At 39.4% G+C, this 26621-nt stretch overlaps 1 protein-coding gene across 1 annotated transcript in view; it reads right to left on the bottom strand.

The window, feature by feature from the left end:
• Positions 1–3709, bottom strand: part of LOC115416262 (ran-binding protein 10-like) — a gene marked incomplete at its 3' end in the record, with an annotated part of 28441 nt that extends 24732 nt beyond the window's left edge. The window contains exon 1 of the mRNA XM_030130009.1: positions 3326–3709. Within this exon, the coding sequence (XP_029985869.1) occupies positions 3326–3524 (199 nt within the window). The remainder of the gene's footprint in view (positions 1–3325) is intronic.
• Positions 3710–26621: the final 22912 nt, after the last annotated feature.

Genomic DNA, 26621 nt, shown 5'->3' with positions numbered 1-26621 from the left:
TAAATTCTAGAGTACTATAGAGTAGTAAAATTCCGAGTATGCAAAAGGTGAGATCACTATAACTCTTAAAAATTCCATCTGTTTAAAAAAAGAAAGTACTGGGGAAATAATCGATAAATATAAATGAGATGTGATTTAAGTCATTTCAGATTACGGCTCTGAAGTTTAATTAAGAGTCTATTTGTAAAACACAACAGTCAGTGTATTAATATGTTGAATATACTGTATTTCAGTGTTTTATCATACTGTATATATCTACTGTGTCTGTATACAACAGGACAAGGTAGACATTGGCCTTGAACAGAGAAAATGGGCACACTGGTCAAAATAGCATCTAAACCACAAGGGTGAGGAAAGAGAGCAGGAGCTAGAACAACCAGGAGAGAAAACGTATGCTACACTCCAAAAGAGGCCTATTTATATGTCATCCCTGAACAATTGTGCAGTGTCACTTAATCTGGCCACTTTTCAGAGACGTGACGTCTAAACATCCCACCTGAACCCGCCAGCATGAAACCACTTGTCCTACCTTCACGTACATTCATGCTTCCACTAACTGTGAGTAGACAAACACATTCAGGTAGCAGAAACAAACAGCATTAACACAATTTATGCATCATTTGTATCTAGAGCAGGGCTGTCAAACTCATGTCGGTTCAGGGGCCACATTCACCCCAACGTGATCTGCAGTGGGCCGGACCAGTAAAATAATACCAGTGGAAGAAAGTCAAATTATATTACACTCATGTTTACATCTTCAACTTTTCCTTAAAAATTTGAATAACATCAGCAACTTGAAATGTGTTAAGAAAAACAAGTGCAATTTTAACAATACTCTGCAGCAGTTTATCATTTGCACGTGTGTTACAACTTACATTACACTTACAAATACACAAAATATTTATTAAGAGGCATTAAAATTTAAAATAAAATTGCACTTACTTTTCTTAAGACATTTCAGGATCATATTTGTTCAGGTTTTTCACATTTTTTGTGAAAGGATAGTTTGTTCATGTAAACATTTTTTGTGTAATTTTACTGTTTTACACAAAAACAAAGATAAAATCTGCAGTTGTCATCATTTAAAGGTTATTATGATATTTTACTGGTTCTGACCCAAATGAGATCTAACTGGTTTGTATGTGGAACCTGAATCAAAATGATTTTTCCACCATTGATTGTTAATATCTTCAGTGTAATTTTTGCATTTTACAAAATCACCAGACTGGACCCTTTGGCGGGCCGGATTTGGCCCCCGGGCCGCATGTTTGACACCTGTGAGCTAGAGGAATTCTCCGTGCAGTCCAGGTTTTCATCCTAAATCCAGCATCCTCCCCTACTACCTGGGACCAGATCAGTTATGCAGCAATATGATATGTTTTCAGTCTGCTAGTTTAGATTTAGACAAGTCTGATGCCTGCTCTGAGTCATCAACAGGAGGACCCCTGCTCCATATGCGTCAAACTGCCTAAGCCCTTAAAAGCTTTCCATAGCTCTGGTGCATCCTTTCATCCTCTGCATGTTCCACTGATGTAAACAGCCAACAGGCCCCAAAACGCTCCTTTCCAAGATGCGGGCTAGTAAATGCCTGCTACAAGGGGGCTGGCCTGACGGGCCGCCTGAGCAAAAAGACCAGAGTAAGCAAAGGCCTGCCTGTAGACTGCACACAGATGTCACCTTGTTTTGATTTAAGAGGGACATGTTGAAAATAATCCAGCTGACAGGCCTGGCAGCCAGAGCTGGCACTTTTAGCCATCCCAACAAGTCATTAACGCAACCGTCTAAAAAGCAGATCTACTATTATTCTGATTTTGTGTGGTTTTTTTGCTCGTGTCAGATCCATCAGATTTGTTCCAGGATCGACACACTGGCCTGATGGAAATGCGCACAGGCCTCCTGCACCACGCACACACACACACACACACACACACACACACACACAGCAGCTGGAGCTGGGACATGACACTGTTGTTGTGCTCAGGACACAAACACACACACACCCTGAATGGAGCTGAACCGGCTGCTTCCACACCAGAAAAATACAGATATTTACGAATTCTGGAATAGACTTCTAGAACACTGCCCCTGAAATCACGCGAGAAAACAAAACAAAGCCAATTTTATTCAGTTTTTTTAGTCCCTGTCGTTACATTTTAGCCAAAAACCTACAGAATTATAGCATTATAACTCACGTAGTACATGATTAAAGGTAAGGTGAACAACAAGTTTGGCTCGTATCCACCCTGAGGCTAGCTTATCCCACTGTTTGAGAAAACAGTGACAGCCACAAGGCAAAGCTAGGATAGCTAACGTTAGCTAGTTAGCCACTAGGCTAACTGCTGGATTTGCTTCTACAGTTAGCTTACTGTCAGTTAGCTTACTGTCAGTTAGCCTGTGTTAGTCCACAGCAGTAGTTAGCAGTGTGTTGGCAGAACACTACCAGTGTACGAACTGTGGAGAATCTGTCAGAATGTACCGGCTATTTAGTGGCAAACCGGCTAACGCCATACATGGGTACATAAACAAAGGAAAACCGTGTTGTAGTGTGGTGGAAATAAGAGGCAACTGACAGGGTGAACGAGTTCACTGTCACCCATTTGGACATTCTACTGCTCATTTATGAAACAAAGCAAGGTTATAGGGAGAGGAGGAGGAGGAGAAGAGGAGAGAGGAGGAGGAGGAGAGGAGAGGAGAAGAGGAGAGGGGGATAGGAGGAGGAGAGAGGAGGAGAGGGGGAGAGGAGGAGAAGAGGAGAGAAGAGGAGAGAGGAGGAGAAGGGAGGAGGAGAGGGGAGAAGAGGAGAGAGGAGGAGAGGGGGATAGGAGGAGGAGAAGAGGGGAGAAGAGAGGAGAGGATGAGGAGAGAGGAGGAGAGAGGAGAAGGAGAGGGGGATAGGAGGAGATGGAGACGAGGGGAGAAGAGAGGAGACGGAGAGGGGGATAGGAGGAGGAGAGAGGAGGAGAGAGGAGAAGAGGAGGAGGAGGAGAGGGGGATAGGAGGAGGAGAGAGGAGAGGAGAAGAGGAGGAGGAGAAGAGAGGAGAGGAGGAGAAGAGGGGAGAAGAGAGGAGGAGAGGGGGAGAGAAAAGGAGGAGGAGAGGAGAAGAGAGGAGAGGCAGCTCAGACTAGATTTACCAGGACTACACACACACACACACACACACACACACACACACACACACACACACAGAGTCAACATAATCGCATACTCAGTGTGTGTATGTGGTCACAGACCCCCCCCCCCCCCCCCCCCCCCCTCCTCCTCTGTTGTCAGCCTGGTTCGGTCCCTGGTTCGGCCCCTGGTTCGGTCCCTGGTTCGGCTCTCACCTTTGTAGTGGACCCGCAGGTTGTTCTGGGACAGTCCTATGTAGCTGTACTTGTCCTTGGGGCTCCAGGACCGGGGCAGGGGGCTCTCTTCCTCGTTCACCGCCGGGTACAGCCGCTTCAGCCGCTCGGTGAGCTCGTGCTCCTGGTAGTTGAGAGCAGGGTCTCCCACCGGCAGGCCTCCCGCTCCCAGCTCTGCCATTTTCCGGCCTGTGTTCGGCTCCGCCGCTCGTGTCGGTGCGTTCCGCGGTGTGTTCTCCGAAGCCCGTGTCAGTCCGCTGGCTGCTGTCGGCTGAGAGGCAGAGGGACTGAGGGGAGAAAATAGCAGCGGTGTGACATCCCCGGATCAGCAGCAGAATGGACCGTAGCTGCACCGGTGCACTCTGGGTACTGCAGTCCAGCTGCGCGGGGCTTCTTCTGCTAACGGTCTGGAAAAGACTACACTGTTCCACTGTGGTGACCGTGTTTGAGGGCTTTCACTCACACAGGAAGCTAGGAAATGTAGTTCTAAGACATGAGAGGATTAATAGCTTTCAAAATGAGTTGTTATGGTTGTTTTTTTTTGTTTGTTTGGGGGGTTTTTTTTGGGGTTTTTTTAGTGTATTACCCGTACGTAGGAGCTGGAATTAGAAATATAAAACTACTATAAAGGTTGAATTTAGTAGCAAAATTAAAAAATAATTTACAACATTAAAAACGCACAGTATATATGTCCAGAACGAAAACAGTAATACGTAACGTGTGACATATGCAAAAATTATTCATCTTTTTATTACCCGTACGTAGGAACTAGAATTAGAAATATAAAAACAGTATAAAGGTTGAATTTATTAGCAAAATTAAAAAATTATTTACAACATTGAAAACACACAGCATATATACCCGAACGAAAACAGTACTAACGTGTGATAAATGCAACATTTTTTTTTTTTTTTTTTCCCCCCGAACACGCTTTGAGTCTACTGAGCGTTTTGTAGCAACGACGTATTTAATATCCAATATTAAAGCAGTTCTTGGCACTTGCACTGTTATTGACGTCATTTGAAATCCTTCAGTTACACAGTCGCTAAAGGCTCAGTCCTGTGCCTGCTCACTTCAGACACTTTCCAGACGCCGCTCCATATTTAGACAGGCGCGCCGCGGTCTACTATGTGGGCCTTGTTGTGTGCGCTCCCTCCGTTCCCATGGAAACGAGGCTCTTCTGCTGTTGTTGCTGCTGCACTCTTACTACTGGAGCCGACGTTAAACGGGACTGAAAAAGTTGAATTCTTTTGTCGTGTTTGTTAAAAATGTCACCCCGCAGAGATGTCAAGTTCCCGCCTTTAACACCGACACAAAAACAAAGGCAAGTGTGAAATAAGTCCAATTATCTTCTCTGTTGAGGTAGATGTTAATTATGTCTATTAACCTGAGTGTAAAGCAATGTTGTTGTTTTTTTCCAAAACTTTAACATAATGCCGTACACAAAACAGATCAACAGCAGTCAACAGTCATAAACAGAACATGGAAAACATGTGGCCTCGAGGAGAGGCAGGATGAAATTAAATATAAATACATAGATAGGTAAGTCAATTAAATAAATAAATCAAGGAAGGAAGAAAAATATATGACAACTTAAATTCGTTCCATAAGGCTTTGGTTTTCACAGCTTCAGAGTTGGTGCAACAGTTCAGAGTGTCCCAGTCGGACCTGAAGGAGGACTGAAAGGCCACAGAGCTGGGTTTGTGTTCGGCACATCTGCGCACATCCACAGGAAATTTAACTCACAACCAAATGAGATGAAGAATGAACAGTTTCTGAACAGGCACATCATTAATAAAGAAACCAAATCAAATATCTTCAATTTGGAAGTTTAGAGAAATATCCAGTTTTCTATTTAAAAAAAGACTGATATCACACCACAACACTGGACTGAAGGCACATTCCCAAAACAGAGGAGTTCATGTTTCACCAGGATTTTGTGACAAAATGAGCGAAAAGGGTCGACATTGACCTGATACTGAGCCAGAGCTGAATGAACTGGAGAACACCTGTGGAACACTTTCACAGATACATCTGACACCTTATTCAAAATGAAAAACTTCCAAAGTAAGAACTAGACTTTTATACCAGTCCACATCAAAATATAAATGATTCCAAAAACAGATAGAAGCTGGTTTACAAATGGTATCCCTTTGAATCATCTGTCTAATGCAGGGTTGGCAAACTCATTTTAGTTCAGGGCCCATATGATCTGAAGCGGGCCGGACCAGTAAATTAATAACAATAATATATAAATAATGCCAACTCCAAATATTTCAATGTGTTTTATAGTGAAAAAAGTCAAATTACATGATGGAAACATTTACATCTATAAACTGTCCTTCTAAAAATGTGAATAACATGAACAACCATGAAAAAAATGAAATTTATCAAGAAATTTTAGTGCAATTTTAACTCTATTCTGCCTCTGCTTATCATTTGTAAACGTGCATTACAACTGACAGATCACAGTGGATCTACAAATACACCAAATGTTTGAGTAACTGGCAGAATATTAGCAAAATTGCACTTACTTCTCTTAGGAAATCTCTAGTTTTTCATATTTTTTTGTGAAAGGCTAGTTTGTAAATTGACACATTTTCATGTAATTTCACTTTTTTACACTAAATGTCAAACCTGCCACCAGACGATAGTCTGGGTTTGTCTGTCTTTCATGTTGTCTGTCATTTCCTGTTTTATTTTGTTAAGTTCCCCTCATGTGTCATGTCTGGTGTCTTTACTTCCTTTCCCCTCGTGTTCACCTTTCTCCTGATTACCTGACTCCGCCCTCATTTGTTCCACCTGTGTCTCGTTGTCTTCCCTCCCTTCTGTGTATTCAAGTCCTGTCTTTTCCCCTGATCAGTCGCCAGTTCGTATTTTCCTCGTGCGATACTTACTAGCGTTTTGGATCCAGTGTGTCTGTTTTCTGACCCGGTTTGCCATCTGGGTTTTGCCTGTCTGCCTTCTCCCTGTCGGTTTTGTCTGCCTCAGTCTGACCTCCTGGTTTCTGATCTCCTCGCCTGACTTTTTAACGGTACGTGAGTTAGCCTGATCCCTATGTCCTGTTGCCTGTCTGACTGCTTCCCCGTGTATGACCTGTTTCCGCCATTGACCTCCCTCTGCTTCTCCCCAGTCAGGGTACCGGCGCTTTCTGCCGAACCGGACGGAGGGTTCTCGTCCTGAGTTCCTCCCGGAGAAGAGCTCAGCGTCCGTTATCCTCAAGATTTTGTTCACTGTCATATTCATTGATCTGTCAGTGTTGTCCAGTGGCAATAAACACTGAACTTTGACATCTGTCTCTGGGTTCTGCATTTGGGTTCAGTTTTCGTACACACACCATTACACTAAAACAGAGGAAACATTTGGAATAGTCATTATTTGCAGGTTTTTATGGTAGTATTTGACTGATCTGACCCACTTCAGACTAAAGTAGGGCTTTATAAGGGCCCTAATGTGATAACGTTAGTACAAATACAGAATCCAAATGCAGAACTCCGACAACAAAAGTTAGTTCCAAAAGGTTTATTGTTCACACACAGGTGAAAAAATATAATGAGTGACAGAATCTTGAGGATAATGGTTGGGGATTTCCTCCTCTGATCGTCCTCCGGATCGAGGGCAGCAGCCCGTCTCCCCGAGCGGTGTTAGGAGGTCTTTTCCCCGACTGGGGAAAAGCAAAGGGAGGTCAGGGACGGAAACAGGTCATACACAGGCAGGCTAACAATCGAGCAACAGGACATAAGGACTAGGCAAACTCACGTACCGGTAGTCAGGGCGAGAAGGTCAAACCAGATCAGATGAGGCAGACAAAACCAACAGGGATCAGGCAGAAGACGAGAAACCGAGGAGTCAAAAAACAGGCACACAAACGAGGTCAAGTACGCTGGTCTGAACTACTGGAGTTACAAACTGGCGACTGACAAGGGGAAAGGACAGGGTTTAAATACACAAAAGGGAGGGAAGACAACTAGACACAGGTGGAGCAAATCAGGGCGGAGACAGGTAATCAGGTCAGAGGTGAGGATGATCAGGGAACAGGAAGTAAAGACGACAGACACGACACATGAGGGAAAACTTAACAAAATAAAACAGGAAGAGACAAACAAAACATAAAAGACAGACAAAACCAGACTATTGTCTGGCAGCAGGTATGACACCTAAAGTAAAAGGATCGACTGTTAATATCGTGAGTGCAATTTTTGCATTTCACAAATTCATCCGATGGATCGGATTGGACCCAAAGGCGGGCTGGATTTGGCCCCTGAGCCGCATGTTTGACACCTGTGCTCTAATGCATTTATTTATTTTTTGCTCAAGAATGGATCTAAATTTCCTCTGTATAATTCTGATCGAGCAGTTTGAGGGGTAATGGTTGTTGAAGGTCTGATAGTAGATGATAGCAGAGCTTTTAAACCTGAGGGGATAGCATCAAACACAATGGGAGTAATGCAATGTTGTGTTTCCAATTTAGTACGACACGTGACCATAGTCACCAACAACCTCCTGTCCAGACGTCAGAGGAAGGAGAAGAAGGAGGGGCCGTTTCTGCTCGGATAACTGGAGTTAGAAAGGTACGAGAAATATCTGAAGGGTCTTCATCTTCTCAGACTAATGAAACTTTTTTGTGAGTGTCGTGTGTTGTATGTGGGTGTTTCTGTGAAACTGGGTTTATTTTGGTTCCAGCTTTTAGACCCAATAATAAAAGGTAAATGTAGACATATTTACCCCAGGATGGACCTAATGATGACCTCTGAGAAATGCACAAAAAAAACATACTCTTACTCTGATCCAACCCATAATTAATGAATTTATAATCAAATATTGGGTCCAAAAATAGGACCCAAATATGGACATTAAATCTCCCTCGGTGTCAATGCATTAGATGTGTAAACGTGTGTAAATGCTCTTCTATTGACTCTAAACCAGGGTTCTAAACTCCTGTTCTTTCAGGTTCCACATTCAGTCTGATCTGCAGTGGACCCAACCAGGAAAATAAGAACAGAAGAACCCAGAAAGAATGACAACTGACAATTTATGTCTGTGTTTGAGTGGGGAAAAAAACCCATTAAATTATGAAAATACTTACTTTTATAAACTATCCAAACAAAAAAGATGTGAATAACCTGAAAAAACTGACATTTCTTCAGTAAAATCAGTGTAATTTTCTCAGTCTTCTTCCTCCACTTCTCATTAGTCCATGTGCATTCTGGATCAGATCTCCAAAGACACTAAACACTGAGGAACAGGAAGAAAAGAGTTCAAACTGGACTGAATTTAATACAGACATTTCAGGTTGGACACATTTGTTCAGGTTAGTCACATTTTATTGGTACAGGAGAGTTTGGAAATGGAAAGAGTTTCACAATTTAATGTGATTTTTTTTTTTTGCAGTTTGCAGTTGTCATTATTTACAGACATAATGTATTATTTTCTCCATCCAACCCAGTAGTAAATCTGCAGTCCTTCTTCTGTGTGGGTTCTTCTGCTGTTATTATTGGACTGTAGATCAGATTGGTCTGGATGTGGAACCCACACTAACATGAGTTCCACAGCCTGGACTGTGGAATTTATACACTGTGTAAATTCATCCCAGGGGTCGGACTGGAACCTTTGGGGGGGACGCATTTGGGCCCCAGGACGCATGTTTGACGGCCCTGCTGTAAATACAGACACTGTGTTCAATGTGTGGATCCTAGTGGTTTTTCTAATCCACACATGTGGGTTTGGCATCAGCCTCAGTCTCATTCCAGGTTTGGGGTGGAACCCATTGTGTCCACTGGTGTTACATACAGAACCTGAACATTTAAAGGCATATAAATCACAAATGATTTTACAACAGCAGTCATTTCTGTCAAACACTCTGCCTTGAATATTTATGTCGATTCCCAAAATGTACCTGTGAGAGAATAAAGAGATATTAGAAAACAGTAGTAGCTCGAATTTTTTGTGTCCTATTTACCATGTTACACATGGATATTTGTATTAAAAATAATGTAAAATAATATAAAAATGTGTTTTATCTGAAAAATTATTTTTTAAATAGACCCACAGTTCTTCCAAACCTGCTTCAGAACATTCGTCTACATCTGGTTTGAATTTGTAGGCCCTCTGTCCTGTTTTTAGGACCAGTTTCACAGAAGAACCCATGTGTGTGTGTCTTCGCTGCAGCCCCCTCCCCCTCCCCCCTCCCCCTCCCCCTCCCCCTCCCCCACCCCCACCCCCACCCCCACCCCCACCCCCCACTCTATGGAACCCACTCCCACAAAACATTAGGAACTTGGGCTCAATACAAAACTTCAAATCTCTACTGAAAAGTCACCTGTTCAGACTGGTGTGTTCTTGAGCCCCTTTGTTCTTTTGTCTTGTTTGTGAAGCGTCTTTGAGTGTCAAAAAAAAGCACTATATAAGTGTGATGTATTATTATTATTAGTATTATTAGTATTAGTATTATTCTGTGTGTTGAACTCTGTGCTTGCAGGTGCAGAGGACTGGGAGCCGTTACATTTATTCCAGTCCAGGGACTAAACCTCCGTTTCTCTTGTACTTGGAGAAGTTTGTGAATAAGGAGCTGCTCACTATCGATCCAAACCAACCCAGACTCCAGGAACTAAAACTACAGGTATGATGGTGGATTTGAAGTGTAAAACAACAGTAAAGTGACATGTACTCAGCTGTTATTTGTGCATGTATGCACTGTCTGCTCCACATCCTGTTTTTACTGAGTCCTATCTTCGTCTGTTCTGGACACAGGTGTACCGAAACACCTTCTGTAAATTCATCCAAGAGTTCCAAACCTATCAGCCTCTGCTCTCTGCCATCAGAAAGGAATATGAAAACACCATAGGTCAGTATCTGGACAAGTGGCTCCGCCCACTGATTTACATTTCATACTAGTAAATAGAAAAAACACCTATTTATGGCATTTGTGCACCTTAGTGGACGAAACATTTAATGAACCAACAAACAGTTTAAAAACAAATACAAACAAGTGATTTTTACAAAATATAAAGGGGAAAGGGCTTGAGGTTAAATAGATCTAGTTTAAATATGGATATATGAATATATTATTATTACTATATTACTATATAGGACAATATAGAATATTATATGTATTTGTATTATATATGTATATGTGATTTTAGTTTTTGTTTGTTTTTTAGTTTTATTAATATCTGAGAGTACTGATACTGGTATGATCATTTGTAAATGGTATTATTATATTAGGGTATATAGGAATAAGGATGTATTATATAGTTATTATTATTATTATTATTATTACTGTTGTTGTTGTTGTTATTATTATTATTACTATATTGATATTCATATAAAATAATCATAATTGCTATATAGAGATCATAAGGAATAGAGATGGGGGGTAGGAGTACATAAGTTTGTACTTCTTCCTACTCCTTTTGAGCATGTTTAATTTAATTTCATTTATTTTCTTTTTCTTTTTTTCTTTTGTTTACTTATCAGCCTTTTGTGCATCATTACTGATATTGTGTTGGTTGATTTTGTTTTGATTTCACTGTCTGCATGTTCGAAGAGTTCAATCAATCCAAGCCTTTCATTTCTACACACTTGCTACCAATACAAGAGTTCCATCTGCTCATGGTGAAGAATTTGTCATTCAGGACATACATGTGAGACACCAGTAGTTCAAATATGCAGCATGTGCAACAATGACATCAACTGAATTGTGTTTTACTAATGTTTTATGTTCAACTATCGTCAGTCTTATTTTATTACTGATGCAGAACAAATGCTCTTCACATAACCTTCTGTCTGTTGCCTTTTAAACAAACTAACAGTTTCACCCTTTATGTAGACCAGGGCTGTCCAACCCTGGTCCTCAGCAGCTACTATCCTGCATGTTTTAGATGATTCCTCTTCAAACACACCTGGTTCCATTCATGATCAGCTCATCATCATGCTCTGCAGAAGCCTGATAATGATGGAATGGCGTCCAGGTGGGATGGAAGAGGGAACCATCTAAAGCATGTAGGGTAGTGGATCTGGAGGAGCAGGACTGGACAGCCCTGGTTTAGATGATTCTTAAGGCGTTGTGTTTTCCAGATCATCTGCACCATCAAATCCAGGATCTGGAGCCGCTGCGATCCCATCTGAGGAAGGTGACCGAGGAGTGTCAGAGGAAGACCGAAGCTCGCCGTGCGGAGGAGCTGGCGGAGATGGAAGCCCTGAAAAGAGAGAAACGGCAGCTGCAGGAGGAGGCTGACATCCACAGAAACAAAGAAGAAGAATTACAGGCACTGGTACATGACATGTTCTAAAGTACCGCAGACGTAGCTCTGGGTCTGCACGGGTTAAGCCCTTCTTTTTCCTTGTGCTGATCCCTGATCTGTGTTTGATTGAATCGTTTAACTGGTAAACATCAGTGTACTCATTGTATGTTTGGTTGCAGTTTTAGTCTTTATTCTACCATCGTTGGTTATTATTGTGTCATCTTGCCGTCCCTTCTTGTGTCCTCGTGTCCTCTCCAGGTGGACCGTCTACAGTCGGAGCTGTCTGTCCAGTATCTGCAGTACCGGGAGGAGCGGGACGCACGCAAGCTGCTCATATGGAAGTATAATGATGTAAGCAGACGCCCTGAGAAGGAGGCGGAGCATCCAGTCCATGAACACACAGGTGAGTCTGTCATCTATATGGAACTATAATGAACTAAGCAGACACCTGAGAAGGAGGCGGAGCATCCAGTCCATGAACACACAGGTGAGTCTGTCATCTATATGGAACTATAATGAACTAAGCAGACACCTGAGAAGGAGGCGGAGCATCCAGTTCATGAACACACAGGTGAGTCTGTCATCTATATGGAACTATAATGAACTAAGCAGACACCTGAGAAGGAGGCGGAGCATCCAGTCCATGAACACACAGGTGAGTCTGTCATCTATATGGAACTATAATGAACTAAGCAGACACCTGAGAAGGAGGCGGAGCATCCAGTCCATGAACACACAGGTGAGTCTGTCATCTATATGGAACTAAAATGAACTAAGCAGACACCTGAGAAGGAGGCGGAGCATCCAGTCCATGAACACACAGGTGAGTCTGTCATCTATATGGAACTATAATGAACTAAGCAGACACCTGAGAAGGAGGCGGAGCATCCAGTTCATGAACACACAGGTGAGTCTGTCATCTATATGGAACTATAATGAACTAAGCAGACACCTGAGAAGGAGGCGGAGCATCCAGTCCATGAACACACAGGTGAGTCTGTCATCTATATGGAACTATAATGACTAAGCAGACACCTGAGAAGGAGGCGGAGCATCCAGTCCATGAACACACAGGTGAGTCTGTCATCTATATGGAACTATAATGAACTAAGCAGACACCTGAGAAGGAGGCGGAGCATCCAGTCCATGAACACACAGGTGAGTCTGTCATCTAGTGAAGTGTCCTCCTCTGTTTGAATGTAAACTTTTGCTTGTTGTGTGTGTGTGTGTGTGTGTTATTTTAATGTTATATTTTTATCTTATATTGATAAACTGCTGAATGAATGAGACCTTTTAATGTAATTTAAACAGGTTCAAGAAGTATTCAGATTATTTAAATTAAGTAAAAGTACTAATTGTGTATTGTCAGGATACTCCACTATGAGTACAACCTTACTTAATTTAAAGTATGTGTGCACTGTCAGCAGAAGGCACTAAAAATATGAAATTAAACCAATGAAAAATGGTCATAGTGCAGTGAAATGGCCTGTGTTTTGCTAAAATAATGTTTTTGGATTCACATTACTGCTGCATTGATATATTTGTAGATTGTTTTGTTTGACAGTTGTGTTCAATTCAGTTCAATTCAATTTTATTTGTAGACCCTGTATCACAACAAGGTTGCCTAATAGGGCTTTACAGAATTAGTTGGATATGAAAACAAACAATAGTAAAATAAATACGTTGTATGTGTATGTATGCATGTGTTTACTTCAAGAACGTTCTGTGATATTTTCTAACAAATCATGATAGTTTATGAACTATTTATATTCTTTGTAACCTTAAAAGTACTGAAAACTATCAAACAAACATTGTAGAGTTAGAAGAATAACATTAACTGGGATGTAGTAAAGTAAAAGCATAAAGTAGCAGGAAACAGAATATTAATAATGACAGTATAATGTACAGCAGGGTTCTAAACTCCTGTTCTTTCAGGTTCCACATTCAGTCTGATCTGATCTGCAGTGGACCCAACCAGTAAAAGAAGAACAGAAGAACCCAGAAATAACGACAACTGACAATTTATGTCTGTGTTTTAGTGAAAGAAAAAACATTAAATGATGAAAATACTTACTTTTATAAACTATCAAACAAATAAGATGTGAATAACCTGAAAAAACTGACATTTCTTCAGTAAAATCAGTGTAATGTTCTCAGTCTTCTTCCTCCACTTCTCATTAGTCCATGTGCATTCTGGATCAGATCTCCAAAGACACTAAACACTGAGGAACAGGAAGAAAAGAGTTCAAACTGGACTGAATTTAATACAGACATTTCAGGTTGGACACATTTGTTCAGGTTAGTCACAGTTTATTGGTACAGGAGAGTTTGGAAATGGAAAGAGTTTCACAATTTAATGTGATTTTTTTTTTTGCAGTTTGCAGTTGTCATTATTTACAGACATAATGTATTATTTTCTCCATCCAACCCAGTAGTAAATCTGCAGTCCTTCTTCTGTGTGGGTTCTTCTGCTGTTATTATTGGACTGTAGATCAGATTGGTCTGGATGTGGAACCCACACTAACATGAGTTCCACAGCCTGGACTGTGGAATTTATACACTTTGGAAATTCATCCCAGGGGTCGGACTGGAACCTTTGGGGGGGACACATTTGGGCCCCAGGCCGCATGTTTGACGGCCCTGCTGTGCAGATATCAGATTGTAACGTGCTTACTTACATCTTACCACTGGTAATCTACAATGAAGAAACTCGACCAAATGGTCCAGATGCACTGGTGAAACTGGGAAAATAAGGGTGTTGTGGTGTGACCTGTGTTTCCGCTGTGACAGGGGACGTTCAAGACCTGGTGGAGGTTCCAGACCTGGTGGAGGTTCCAGACCTGGTGCAGCTGCAGCTGGAGCTGAAGGTGTGCCGCAGAGACCTGACCAAAGCCCAGGAAGAGCTGAACAGACTGAAGGCACAGTACTGGGACGTAGTACCACGACGGGACTGGGACCAACTGGAACTAACACATGAACAGACCCTGCTACAGGTACTGGTACCCTGACCTTTCTGCAAGTACTGGTACCCTCACCTTTCTACAGGTACTGGTACCCTGATCCTTCTGCAGGTACAGGTACCCTGATCCTTCTACAGGTACTGGTACCCTGACCTTTCTACAGGTAGTGGTACCCTGACCTTTCTACAGGTAATGGTACCCTGATCCTTCTACAGGTAGTGGTACCCTGACCCTTCTACAGGTACAGATACCCTGATCCTTCTACAGGTACTGGTACCCTGACCCTGCTAAAGGTACAGATACCCTGATCCTTCTACAGGTACTGGTACCCTGACCCTGCTACAGGTACTGGTACCCTGACCCTTCAAGAGGTACAGGTACCCTGATCCTTCTACAGGTACTGGTACCCTGACCTTTCTACAGGTACTGGTACCCTGATCCTTCTACAGGTACTGGTACCCTGACCCTTCTACAGGTACAGATACCCTGACCCTTCTACAGGTACAGATACCCTGATCCTTCTACAGGTACTGGTACCCTGACCCTGCTACAGGTACAGATACCCTGATCCTTCTACAGGTACTGGTACCCTGACCCTGCTACAGGTACTGGTACCCTGACCCTTCAAGAGGTACAGGTACCCTGATCCTTCTACAGGTAGTGGTACCCTGACCCTTCTACAGGTACAGATACCCTGATCCTTCTACAGGTACTGGTACCCTGACCCTGCTACAGGTACTGGTACCCCGACCCTTCAAGAGGTACAGGTACCCTGATCCTTCTACAGGTACTGGTACCCTGACCTTTCTACAGGTACTGGTACCCTGATCCTTCTACAGGTACTGGTACCCCGACCCTTCTACAGGTACTGGTACCCCGACCTTTCTACAGGTACTGGTACCCTGACCCTTCTACAGGTACTGGTACCCTGACCCTTCTACAGGTACTGGTACCCCGACCTATCTACAGGTACTGGTACCCCGACCCTTCTACAGGTACTGGTACCCTGCTACAGGTACTGGTACCCTGACCCAATGACAACACTCCTGGTCTTTGTCTTTAGTGGACTCTAACAGTTTGTGGTCCATACTTGTATGGTTTCCATAAATGTGTGCGTCCAGGTGGAACCGGTCCAACTGGGTTCAATGGTGTCACATGTAGTCCACACCTGTATGTGGAAGTGTCCACAAACACAGACAGAACCTATGGAAGACACATGAAAACTACAGAAGAACGCACTGAGCATGTGCAGGAGGTCCTTCTACTTCAGCAAAGAGTACAAACATGAAGAGGAAAGAAGAAGGAGAAGAAGAGGAAGAAGGAGAAGAAGAGGAAGAAGAAGAGGAAGAAGAAGGAGAAGAGGAAGAAGGAGGAGAAGAAGAGGAAGAAGAAGAGGGAGAAGAAGAGGAAGGAGAAGGAGGAGAAGTCAGGTTTAATCGCAGTAGTTCTAATAAACTTAGCAGCACCTGCAGCACAAACACAACCCTGTAATCCACCATTATTATTATTATTGTTGTTGTTGTTGTTGTTGTTACCGGTGTTTGTTCCAGGGTTTTCTTCTTCTGGTCACATGGTCCTATGGTTGTCATGGTTTCCATCCAGTGGTGTTGGGCCTATCCATGCGCCAACACCAGGGGGGCGGAGCTGGGACATGTTTACGCTCTGGGACCCCGGTCGACAAAAATACTGTTTCAGGCACCGACAACGCCGGTGTCATGTGACCAAAGGCCCAACGCCGGTGTCATGTGACCAAAGGCCCATAGTAAACTGTATTGGACTGACGTGTGTGTGTGTGTGTGTGTGTGTGTGGGCGGGGGGGCACAGTACTGTGGACACCAGAGGACAATGAGTTGATGGAACAGTGTCCATGACTGGATCTGGGACAACAACACGTCCTTACAGCTGATTGGACCAGGACAAATGGGACATCTGATTGGCTCTGGGGAAATAGACACGCCATATTTGGTGCCTCAGTACTGTGGACGTAGACAGTGCCTAAAAAAATCAGGTGTGTGTAACATATGGGCAAAACCTTGACATTTAGGCGCTTTGAGCTGTAGTGTGAACGTAGACGAACGAACCTGATCCATGTCCACTGGGTCAAACTGAAGCCGTTCTCCTGCTTTGATCAGTGTCAGTGGAACAGGAGAGGACAGAGTTCACCTCCAAAACTGCTGCTTCTATCACTTCATTTGTTTAAATCCAAATAAATGTGTGAAAAGCCCACAGTTCCAGTTCCACAGACTGCAGAACGGCTCTTTGTCTGTGAACGTTGGTAGTTTCATGAGTGCTTCAGGGCGTCAGTTTTCTGAGAGGACTGTGTCACAGCGAGAAAAAGTGTCCGAAATATTCTAAATATAGCATCGGCTTCAACCAGTGCAGGACCGGCCTTTATCAGACGGACAAACCAGTACGACCACCGGAACTAAGCCTTTCAGAGCCGTTTATGTTTGTGTACAGGTGAACCAACATGGATACGTCTGGTCTCACAGCCACACATGGACGTCCACACACTGGTCACTACATTCTGTTTGTCCACACACTGGCCACTACATTCTGTTTGTCCACACACTGGTCACTACATTCTGTTTGTCCACACACTGGCCACTACATTCTGTTTGTCCACACACCAGTCACTACATTCTGTTTGTCCACACACTGGTCACTACATTCTGTTTGTCCACACACTGGCCACTACATTCTGTTTGTCCACACACTGGCCACTACATTCTGTTTGTCCACACACCGGTCACTACATTCTGTTTGTCCACACACTGGTCACTACATTCTGTTTGTCCACACACCGGTCACTACATTCTGTTTGTCCACACACTGGTCACTACATTCTGTTTGTCCACACACCGGTCACTACATTCTGTTTGTCCACACACCGGTCACTACATTCTGTTTGTCCACACACTGGCCACTACATTCTGTTTGTCCACACACCGGTCACTACATTCTGTTTGTCCACACACCGGTCACTACATTCTGTTTGTCCACACACTGGCCACTACATTCTGTTTGTCCACACACTGGTCACTACATTCTGTTTGTCCACACACTGGTCACTACATTCTGTTTGTCCACACACCGGTCACTACATTCTGTTTGTCCACACACCGGTCACTACATTCTGTTTGTCCACACACTGGTCACTACATTCTGTTTCTGACTTTTTGGCTGTTTTCAGCATTCTGCAGTGGATTTTAAATGTGTTCCAAATCTCAAAAAATCTACATTTGTATATGAACCAAGGTAATGATCGTTAACAAAAACTAACCAAATGACCAAACCTACAACTGTAAAAACATGTTCGTTAACTGAAATAAATAAAAACTAGAATTAAAAGAAAAAAACCATAACTAACTGAAACTGTATTGTGTGTTTACTAAACTAACTAAAACAGATACAAATTCTGGATCCAATTCCCTTGGTTTTGGTCTTTGTCAATGTCAGATTGATGTTCAATGGATTTCTTTGTCTCTCTCAGTTTTCTGTGCTGTCTCCATACGACACTTTTTGCTCCGTCACTTGTGTTCACTTGTGGTTTCCAGTCGTCTTCTGGTCCCCACTCTACCTGGAAACATGGAGACTAAAGCAGCAGAGTCCTGTCTGGGATTGATTTGAATAGGAGCACAGAGAAGAAGAGAAAAGAGACCACTGAACTACAACTGAACTACAACAGAACTACAACTGAACTACAACTAAACTACAACTGAACTACAACTAAACTACAACTAAACTACAACTGAACTACAACTGAACTACAACTAAACTACAACTGAACTACAACTGAACTACAACTGAACTACAACTAAACTACAACTGAACTACAACTAAACTACAACTAAACTACAACTGAACTACAACTAAACTACAACTGAACTACAACTGAACTACAACTGAACTGAACTACAACTGAACTACAACTGAACTGAACTACAACTGAACTACAACTAAACTACAACTAAACTACAACTGAACTACAACTAAACTACAACTAAACTACAACTGAACTACAACTAAACTACAACTGAACTACAACTAAACTAAACTACAACTGAAACTACAACTAAACTACAACTGAACTACAACTAAACTACAACTAAACTACAACTGAACTACAGCTGAACTACAACTGAACTACAACTGAACTACAACTAAACTACAACTAAACTACAGCTGAACTACAACTGAACTACAACTACAACTGAACTACAGCTAAACTACAGCTAAACTACAGCTAAACTACAACTACAACTAAACTAAACTACAACTGAACTACAACTAAACTACAACTAAACTACAGCTGAACTACAACTAAACTACAACTAAACTACAACTACAACTAAACTACAACTAAACTAAACTACAACTAAACTACAGCTGAACTACAGCTGAACTACAACTAAACTACAAGTAAACTAAACTACGGCTGAACTACAACTAAACTACAACTAAACTAAAACTAAACTACAACTAAACTACAACTAAACTAAAACTAAACTACAACTAAACTAAAACTAAACTACAACTAAACTAAAACTAAAGTAAAACTAAACTACAACTAAACTAAAACTAAAGTAAAACTAAACTACAACTAAACTAAACTACAACTAAACTACAACTAAACTACAGCTGAACTACAGCTAAACTACACTAAACTACAACTGAACTACAACTAAACTACAACTAAACTACAACTAAACTACAGCTAAACTACAACTAAACTAAACTACAACTAAAACTACAACTAAACTACAGCTGAACTACAACTAAACTACAACTAAACTACAACTACAACTAAACTACAACTAAACTACAACTAAACTACAGCTGAACTACAGCTGAACTACAACTAAACTACAACTAAACTACAACTAAACTAAACTACAGCTGAACTACAACTAAACTACAACTAAACTAAACTACAACTAAACTAAAACTAAACTACAACTAAACTAAACTACAACTAAACTACAACTAAACTAAACAACTAAACTAAACAACTAAACTAAAACTAAACTAACTACAACTAAACTAAAACTAAACTAAAACTAAACTAAACTACAACTAAACTAAAACTAAACTAAACTACAACAAAAACTAAAACTAAACTACAAACAAAACTAAACTAACAACTAAACTAAAACTAAACTAAACTACAACTAAACTAAACTACAACTACAACTAAACTACAACTAAACTAAAACTAAACTAAAACTAAACTACAACTAAACTACAACTAAACTAAACTACAACTAAACTAAACTACAACTAAACTACAACTAAACTAAAACTAAACTACAACTAAACTAAAACTAAACTAAACAACTAAACTAAAACTAAACTAAAACTAAACTACAACTAAACTAAACTAAACTACAAACTAAACTACAACTAAGTACAGCTGAACTACAACTAAACTAAACTACAACTAAACTAAAAAAACTAAACTACAACTAAACTACAACTAAACTAAAACTAAACTACAACTAAACTAAACTACAACTACAACTAAACTAAAACTAAACTACAACTAAACTACAACTAAACTAAAACTAAACTAAACAACTAAACTAAACAACTAAACTAAAACTAAACTAAACTACAACTAAACTAAACTACAACTAACTAAAACTAAACTAAACTAAACTAAACAACTAAACTAAAACTACAAGTAAACTACAACTAAACTACAACTAAACTAAACTACAACTAAAACTAAACTAAACTAAAACTAAACTAAAACTAAAACTAAACTAAACTAAACTACAACTAAACTAAACTAAAACTAAACTACAACTAAACTAAACTACAACTAAACTACAACTAAACTACAACTAAACTACAACTAAACTACAACTAAACTAAACTACATAAACCTAAAACTAAACTAAACTACAACTAACTAAAACTAACTACAACTAAACTAAAACTAACTACAACTAAACTAAAACTAAACTAAACGAAACTAAACAACTAAACTAAAACTACAACTAAACTACAACTAAACTAAACTACAACTAAACTAAAACTAAACTAAACTACAACTAAACTAAAACTAAAGTAAACTACAACTAAACTAAAACTAAACTACAACTAAACTAAACTACAACTAAACTACAACTACAACTAAACTACAACTAAACTAAACTACAACTAAAGTACAGCTGAAAACTACCAACTACAACTAACTAAACTAACAAACAAACTAACTACAACTACAACTAAACTAAACTAAACAACTAAACTAAACTAAAACTAAACTAAACAAATAAACTAAAACTACAACTAAACTACAACTAAACTAAACTACAACTAAACTACAACTAAACTACAACTAAACTAAACTAAACTAAACTAAACTGCTACTAAACTACAACTAAACTAAAACTAAACTAAACTAAAACTAAACTACAACTAAACTACAACTAAACAACTAAACTAAAACTAAACTAAACTACAACTAAACTAAAACTAAACTAAACTACAACTAAACTAAACTACAACTAAACTAAAACTAAACTACAACTAAACTAAAACTAAACTAAACAACTAAACTAAAACTAAACTACAAATAAACTAACTAAAACTAAACTACAAATAAACTAAACTAAAACTAAACAAACTATAACTAAACTAAAACTAAACTACAACTAAACTAAACTACAACTAAACTACAACTACAACTAAACTACAACTAAACTAAACTACAACTAAAGTACAGCTGAACTACAACTAAACTAAACTACAACTAAACTAAACTACAACTAAACTAAACTACAACTAAACTAAAACTAAACTAAAACTAAACTAAAACTAAACTAAACAAATAAACTAAAACTACAACTAAACTACAGCTAAACTAACTACAACTAAACTACAACTAAACTAAACTAAACTAAACTACCAACTAAACTTAAAACTAAACTAAATTAAACTAAAACTAAACTACAACTAAACTAAAACTAAACTACAACTAAACTAAACTAAACTACAACTAAACTAAAACTAAAACTAAACTACAACTAAACTAAACTAAACTAAACTAAACTACAACTAATCTAAACTACAACTAACTAAACTAAACTACAACTAAACTAAAACTAACTAACAACTAAACTAAAACTAAACTACAAATAAACTAAACTAAACTACAACTCAAACTACAACTAAACTAAACTAAACTGCAACTAAACTAAAACTTAAACTAGCAACTAAACTAAAACTAAGCATTTAGAAAATAATGAAAACTAATAAAAACTATCAAACCTGCTCTAAAAATGAATTAAAACGAACTGAATTAGAGAAAAAAAAAGTCCAAACGAAATAAAACTAAACTAGAATGAAAAATCCAGAACTATTCGAACCTTGACATGAACATGTATGAATTAAGTTTGTTAGCTGAAAACAACTCAGATAGATTACAGATTTTACTTTACTTTTTTTGGAGTTTTTTTGCATTTTTTTTGAACATGTCTCAACTTCTTCTATGATTCGTAGGTTTGTATGTTGTGTTTTATTACTAATAATAATAATAGCTTTATTTCTATAGCACCTTTAAAAACGAAGTTTCCGAAGTGCCCAGACAGACAGAGCAGAGGGCACAACAGCAGGATTCAGGATACACGTAAAGACACTAAAACACAAACGACACAATAAGACAGATGTGGACAACAAATTCAAAAACAGGACACTTCGAATAAATTAAGTAATCAGAGTAAAGAGGGCAGGGAGAACGTAACATGATGCCTTTAAATCAATGCAAAAATGAAGAAAGGAGATAAAACAACATCATGTATGAGAATATAAATTAATAAACAGGATAAAGTTGAAATTTAAAGATTAAAATTAAAAAGGGACAGACATCCCATGAAGGCAAGTCTATAAGAATGTGTTTTAAGAAGTGATTTAAAGACGTCACTGGTTCCAGGTTCTTATTCCCTTTTGTGTGTCTTGTTCAGTTGAAGAGCCTGCAGGCCGACTACGAGCAGCTGCACACCCAGTACGATAGCCTGCTGCAGGTGGACAGAAAAGGCAGCACACACAGTCAAACACACACCGCTCCACAGGTACGTGAATGTTGGCTGGTGCTTTGTCTGCTGTTGTGTTTCTGTAAATTGTACAGTCAGGACTAGAATGCATGAACGTGTGTCAGTTTGTATGAGTGCTGTTCCAACATCAATCATAAACCTAAGTACGATTCTCACACACTTCCATTCAATTCCAAAGAAACACACATTCACTCTCCCTTGAAAACGCCTCTCAGAAGCCCATTCAAACTTCCCATTTCCATAAAAATGAATCCCTCTGAGCTTCTGTCAAAGGAACTAAAGGAACTCAGAGGAAACCATCGTGTCCACTTCACCTCTGCTGTTCCACTCGTCTATATGGACAGTTTGTTGTTTTTATTCCAGTCTCTCTGTGATCTGGGTTTTTCCTCTTCAAGCGATCAAAGTTTGAATCTGGACATCAGCTCACAGACACTTGTGCACTATTTCCCTTTATTTGCAAGAAAAATATGAAAGATGAGCGACAAATCAGCCCCACTTGTGCTAATCGGACTGATGTGTGTGGGTCTGACGGAGCCGTGGCCCCGCTGGGCTCCGTCTGCAGGGTGGTTTGGAACGCTCATAGGAGCGCTTTTGTTTTTCAGAAGGAGGAAAGTGTGTCCCCAGGGCAGAGTGTGGTTCAGTCCAGCACAGTCCAAGAGCCAACCAGCGCTGATGCCTCTGACAGCAGCACGCTGACCCTCCCACACTTTAGATAAGGCTCACACACTGTACTCAGATTACACTCACTCTGCTGGGTGTGTCTATGCACACAGTCCAGGAATGAATGAATACATCTGTTTTTGTTTTTCTGTGTGTATGTGTATGTACATGTATATGTGTATGTATACGTATATGTGTTTGTATATGTGTATGTGTCTGTTTATACATATATGCTTCAAAATCTACTGTTGAAGCTTCTTCTGAAACGTCTCTGGAACCAGAAAGAAAAAACTGCATCAACCTTTGAACCCTCTGTCCAAGCAGTAACTATTAGAAAGTCAAATCCATCTGACTGATCACTAATATGAAGGTTCAACATCTAACAGAATGAATGAGTTTTTAAACAACGTGTCACAAAGGGATACAAAACTTGTGAAATACTATTGAGAGTGAAGTTGAAAATAATGATTAGGCCAATATTTGTGAGTTTGGCTTTTTGTTATTCAGCTTTTTCGCTGAAGAAACAAATCTCTTCATTTAAAAAAAAACAGAAAAGAAAACAAAGCTGTTTGAGGCCGTCATCACACTGTCTATGAATGAACGACTTTGAATGTGAATGAACAGAAACATGAGCCCTGCCTCTGGTCAAACGGCGTCCTCTTCTACTGCTGGCATGAACACATTCATACGATGTGGGCGCTGGCATTCATATCACAGCTCCAGTATGTGCAGGAATGATGGAAAATAAATCACATGTATGTGTTCTGGGGCTGCAGTGGGATCTCAGTGGACTAGAACTCAAACTGGAACTGAAGAAGTCCAAAATATGTTCATACGTAGAACACCGAACTGAAGACATGCATGTGACAGGAGGGATTTAACCCTAGACTGGAAAGAACAGACCTAGTGCAGTGGTCACTTTAAGATGTTACAGAAAAGTTAAAGGTGATGTCCACGAGTACATTTAAAATGGTCAAATATTATTATTTTTTCTTTCTCTCTGTTCTTTTTGTTTTGTTTGTTTGTGAAGGGTCTTTGAGTGTCCAAAAAGCGCTATATAAGTGTGATGTATTATTATTATTATTATTATTATTATTATTATTATTATTATTATCACCACTATTATTATAGAAAATGCATTATTGAAAAGTTTAATCAAATGTACTTAATGCAGCCCATAATATTTGACATTTACCACATTCACTTTAAAAGTAGAATCAGACATTTTAAACATTTTGTCTAAAATGTACATTTATATTTCACAAAAATATTGTAGTATTTCAGATCTACTAAAGCTCTAGATGAAATGCAGTTACATTTCTTAAATTATCTTATGACATTGTGCTGACTTTTGAAGAAATTTAAATCTCGAGGAAAAATGATGTTATTATGTTACTAAAGATTCACATAAATAGCATGTTTGTCCTATTTAATACAACTGTTTCAGCATCGAAATATCATTGGACTTTGCTGAAATGTCAAATATTATTTAAAAAAGCAACAAAATCCAGGGAAAATTCCAAAAAAAATTAAAATAGTTATCTTTAAAATTATTAAAATTATTAATTTTCATCCTCTAAATTACTAAGATTTAGATTTGTTTTGCACTAAATTGTGTTAATCAATGATTTCAATATGTTTCAATTTAATATTTAGAAGAGCTACCCTTAGCATTTTGTAATCAAGTAAATTTTGCATTTATTTATGAACTGAAATGATAATTCACCTAACTTTTTATAGTGGGGGATGTTGATACATGTGTCTTACATAATGATTTGATGCCAGAATAATGTGTCCTAATGTAAATAAAAAATCTTTAAACTGTGATTTTATTTGTGCTTTTCCTGCCCTCATCTTTAGGTAATGGTTGATTTGTTTTGTTTTTTTTTTGTTTTTTTTACTGTAGTTAATTTTCTTTCCTGTGTTTGTGTGTATTTCTTACAGCGTCAGAGCATTTGTATCTGCATTAAAACCTTCGTTCCTTCAAGTGCCAGGTCTGGAGAGAAAGATTAATGAATGTGTTGTTATTGATAAAGTTACAAGCCTAGATAAGCCCCTCACACACACACACACACACACACACACACAGTTCTATCCATGTCGCCTCTTACAGGAAAACATCTGCAGAAGAACAACATTTACTTTGTGTTCATGGACCTAATGTGTACCTGGTTTTTTTTGTTGCGTTAGTTAATGTAAAATTCAACTCTTGCACCAAAGCTAACGCTGCTGTCAGCACTCACTACAGGTCTGTAAAGTGCCCCTCAGATGACAAGTCTTACATAATTATATTCGTGTGTTGTGTTCAAGTGTCACCTGAGAACTGAACATGGACGTTCTGCCACACACTACACTTAGAACATCAGTACTGGATAAACTGTCTGAAGTTCAGTAAATAATGACGTAACACACTGTTCCATGATAATAACACCTTTACTCAGCTTAGTTATTTTAAGGATCATGTGATATTAAAGACATTAACATCAGATGGTCCTCTTCATTTACCTTCAGTGCTGCTGTTTTTAACCCAGGGCTGTCAAACATACCAAAAACAATGTGTGAAAACTGGACCGACAAAGGGTCCCATCCAGCCTGTGGGATGAATTTATGAAATGAAAAATTACACTGACGATATTAACAATCAAGGATCTTAAAATAATTTTAGGTCAGGTTCTATATACAGATCAATTTGTACATATTTGTACATATGACCTACAAATGATGTTCTTTTAATATTAAAAAAAAAAGGAAAATTACATGAAAGTGTTGAACAACCTGAAATTTCTTAAGAAAAATTAGTGCAATTCTAATAATATTCAGCCTGTTTATGAAATGTTTTGTGTATTCGTAGATCCACTGTGATCTGTAAGATACTGCACATGTGCTAATGATAAACTGAGGTAGAATAGTGTTAAAACTGGGCTTATTTTATGAAGAAATATCAGGTTGTTCATGTTATTCATTTTTTAAAAGACAGTTTATAGATGTACATATTTTTATTAGAGCTGAAATGATTAATCAATTAGGTGCTTGAAGCGAATGCAAAAAATTCACGATTCGATTAATCGACTCGAATTGATTGAAGGGAAATATTCTGTCAGTTTTCCTGAATATAAGCTTCTTTGTGCGTCGCAATAAGTGTCCGTGCGAAACACAACAGTGGAACCAATGTGTAACCTCCTCAGACCCAGCTCTGGGTTTTCTGTCCACATTTGTGGACAAGAGTTTCACAGCTTTATACAAAAAAAACCTGTCCACCACAAAGGACATTCCATAAAAATGTTAAAAAGTGCATGTGATACAACTGTTGCATCAGGATGTTTCCAGTATAGACACAAAAACAGCTGGTACTGCT

Source organism: Sphaeramia orbicularis, unplaced genomic scaffold (assembly GCF_902148855.1).
Source record: "Sphaeramia orbicularis unplaced genomic scaffold, fSphaOr1.1, whole genome shotgun sequence".
Taxonomy (NCBI): Eukaryota; Metazoa; Chordata; class Actinopteri; order Kurtiformes; family Apogonidae; genus Sphaeramia; species Sphaeramia orbicularis.
This window is presented reverse-complemented; position numbering and strand designations above follow the sequence as displayed.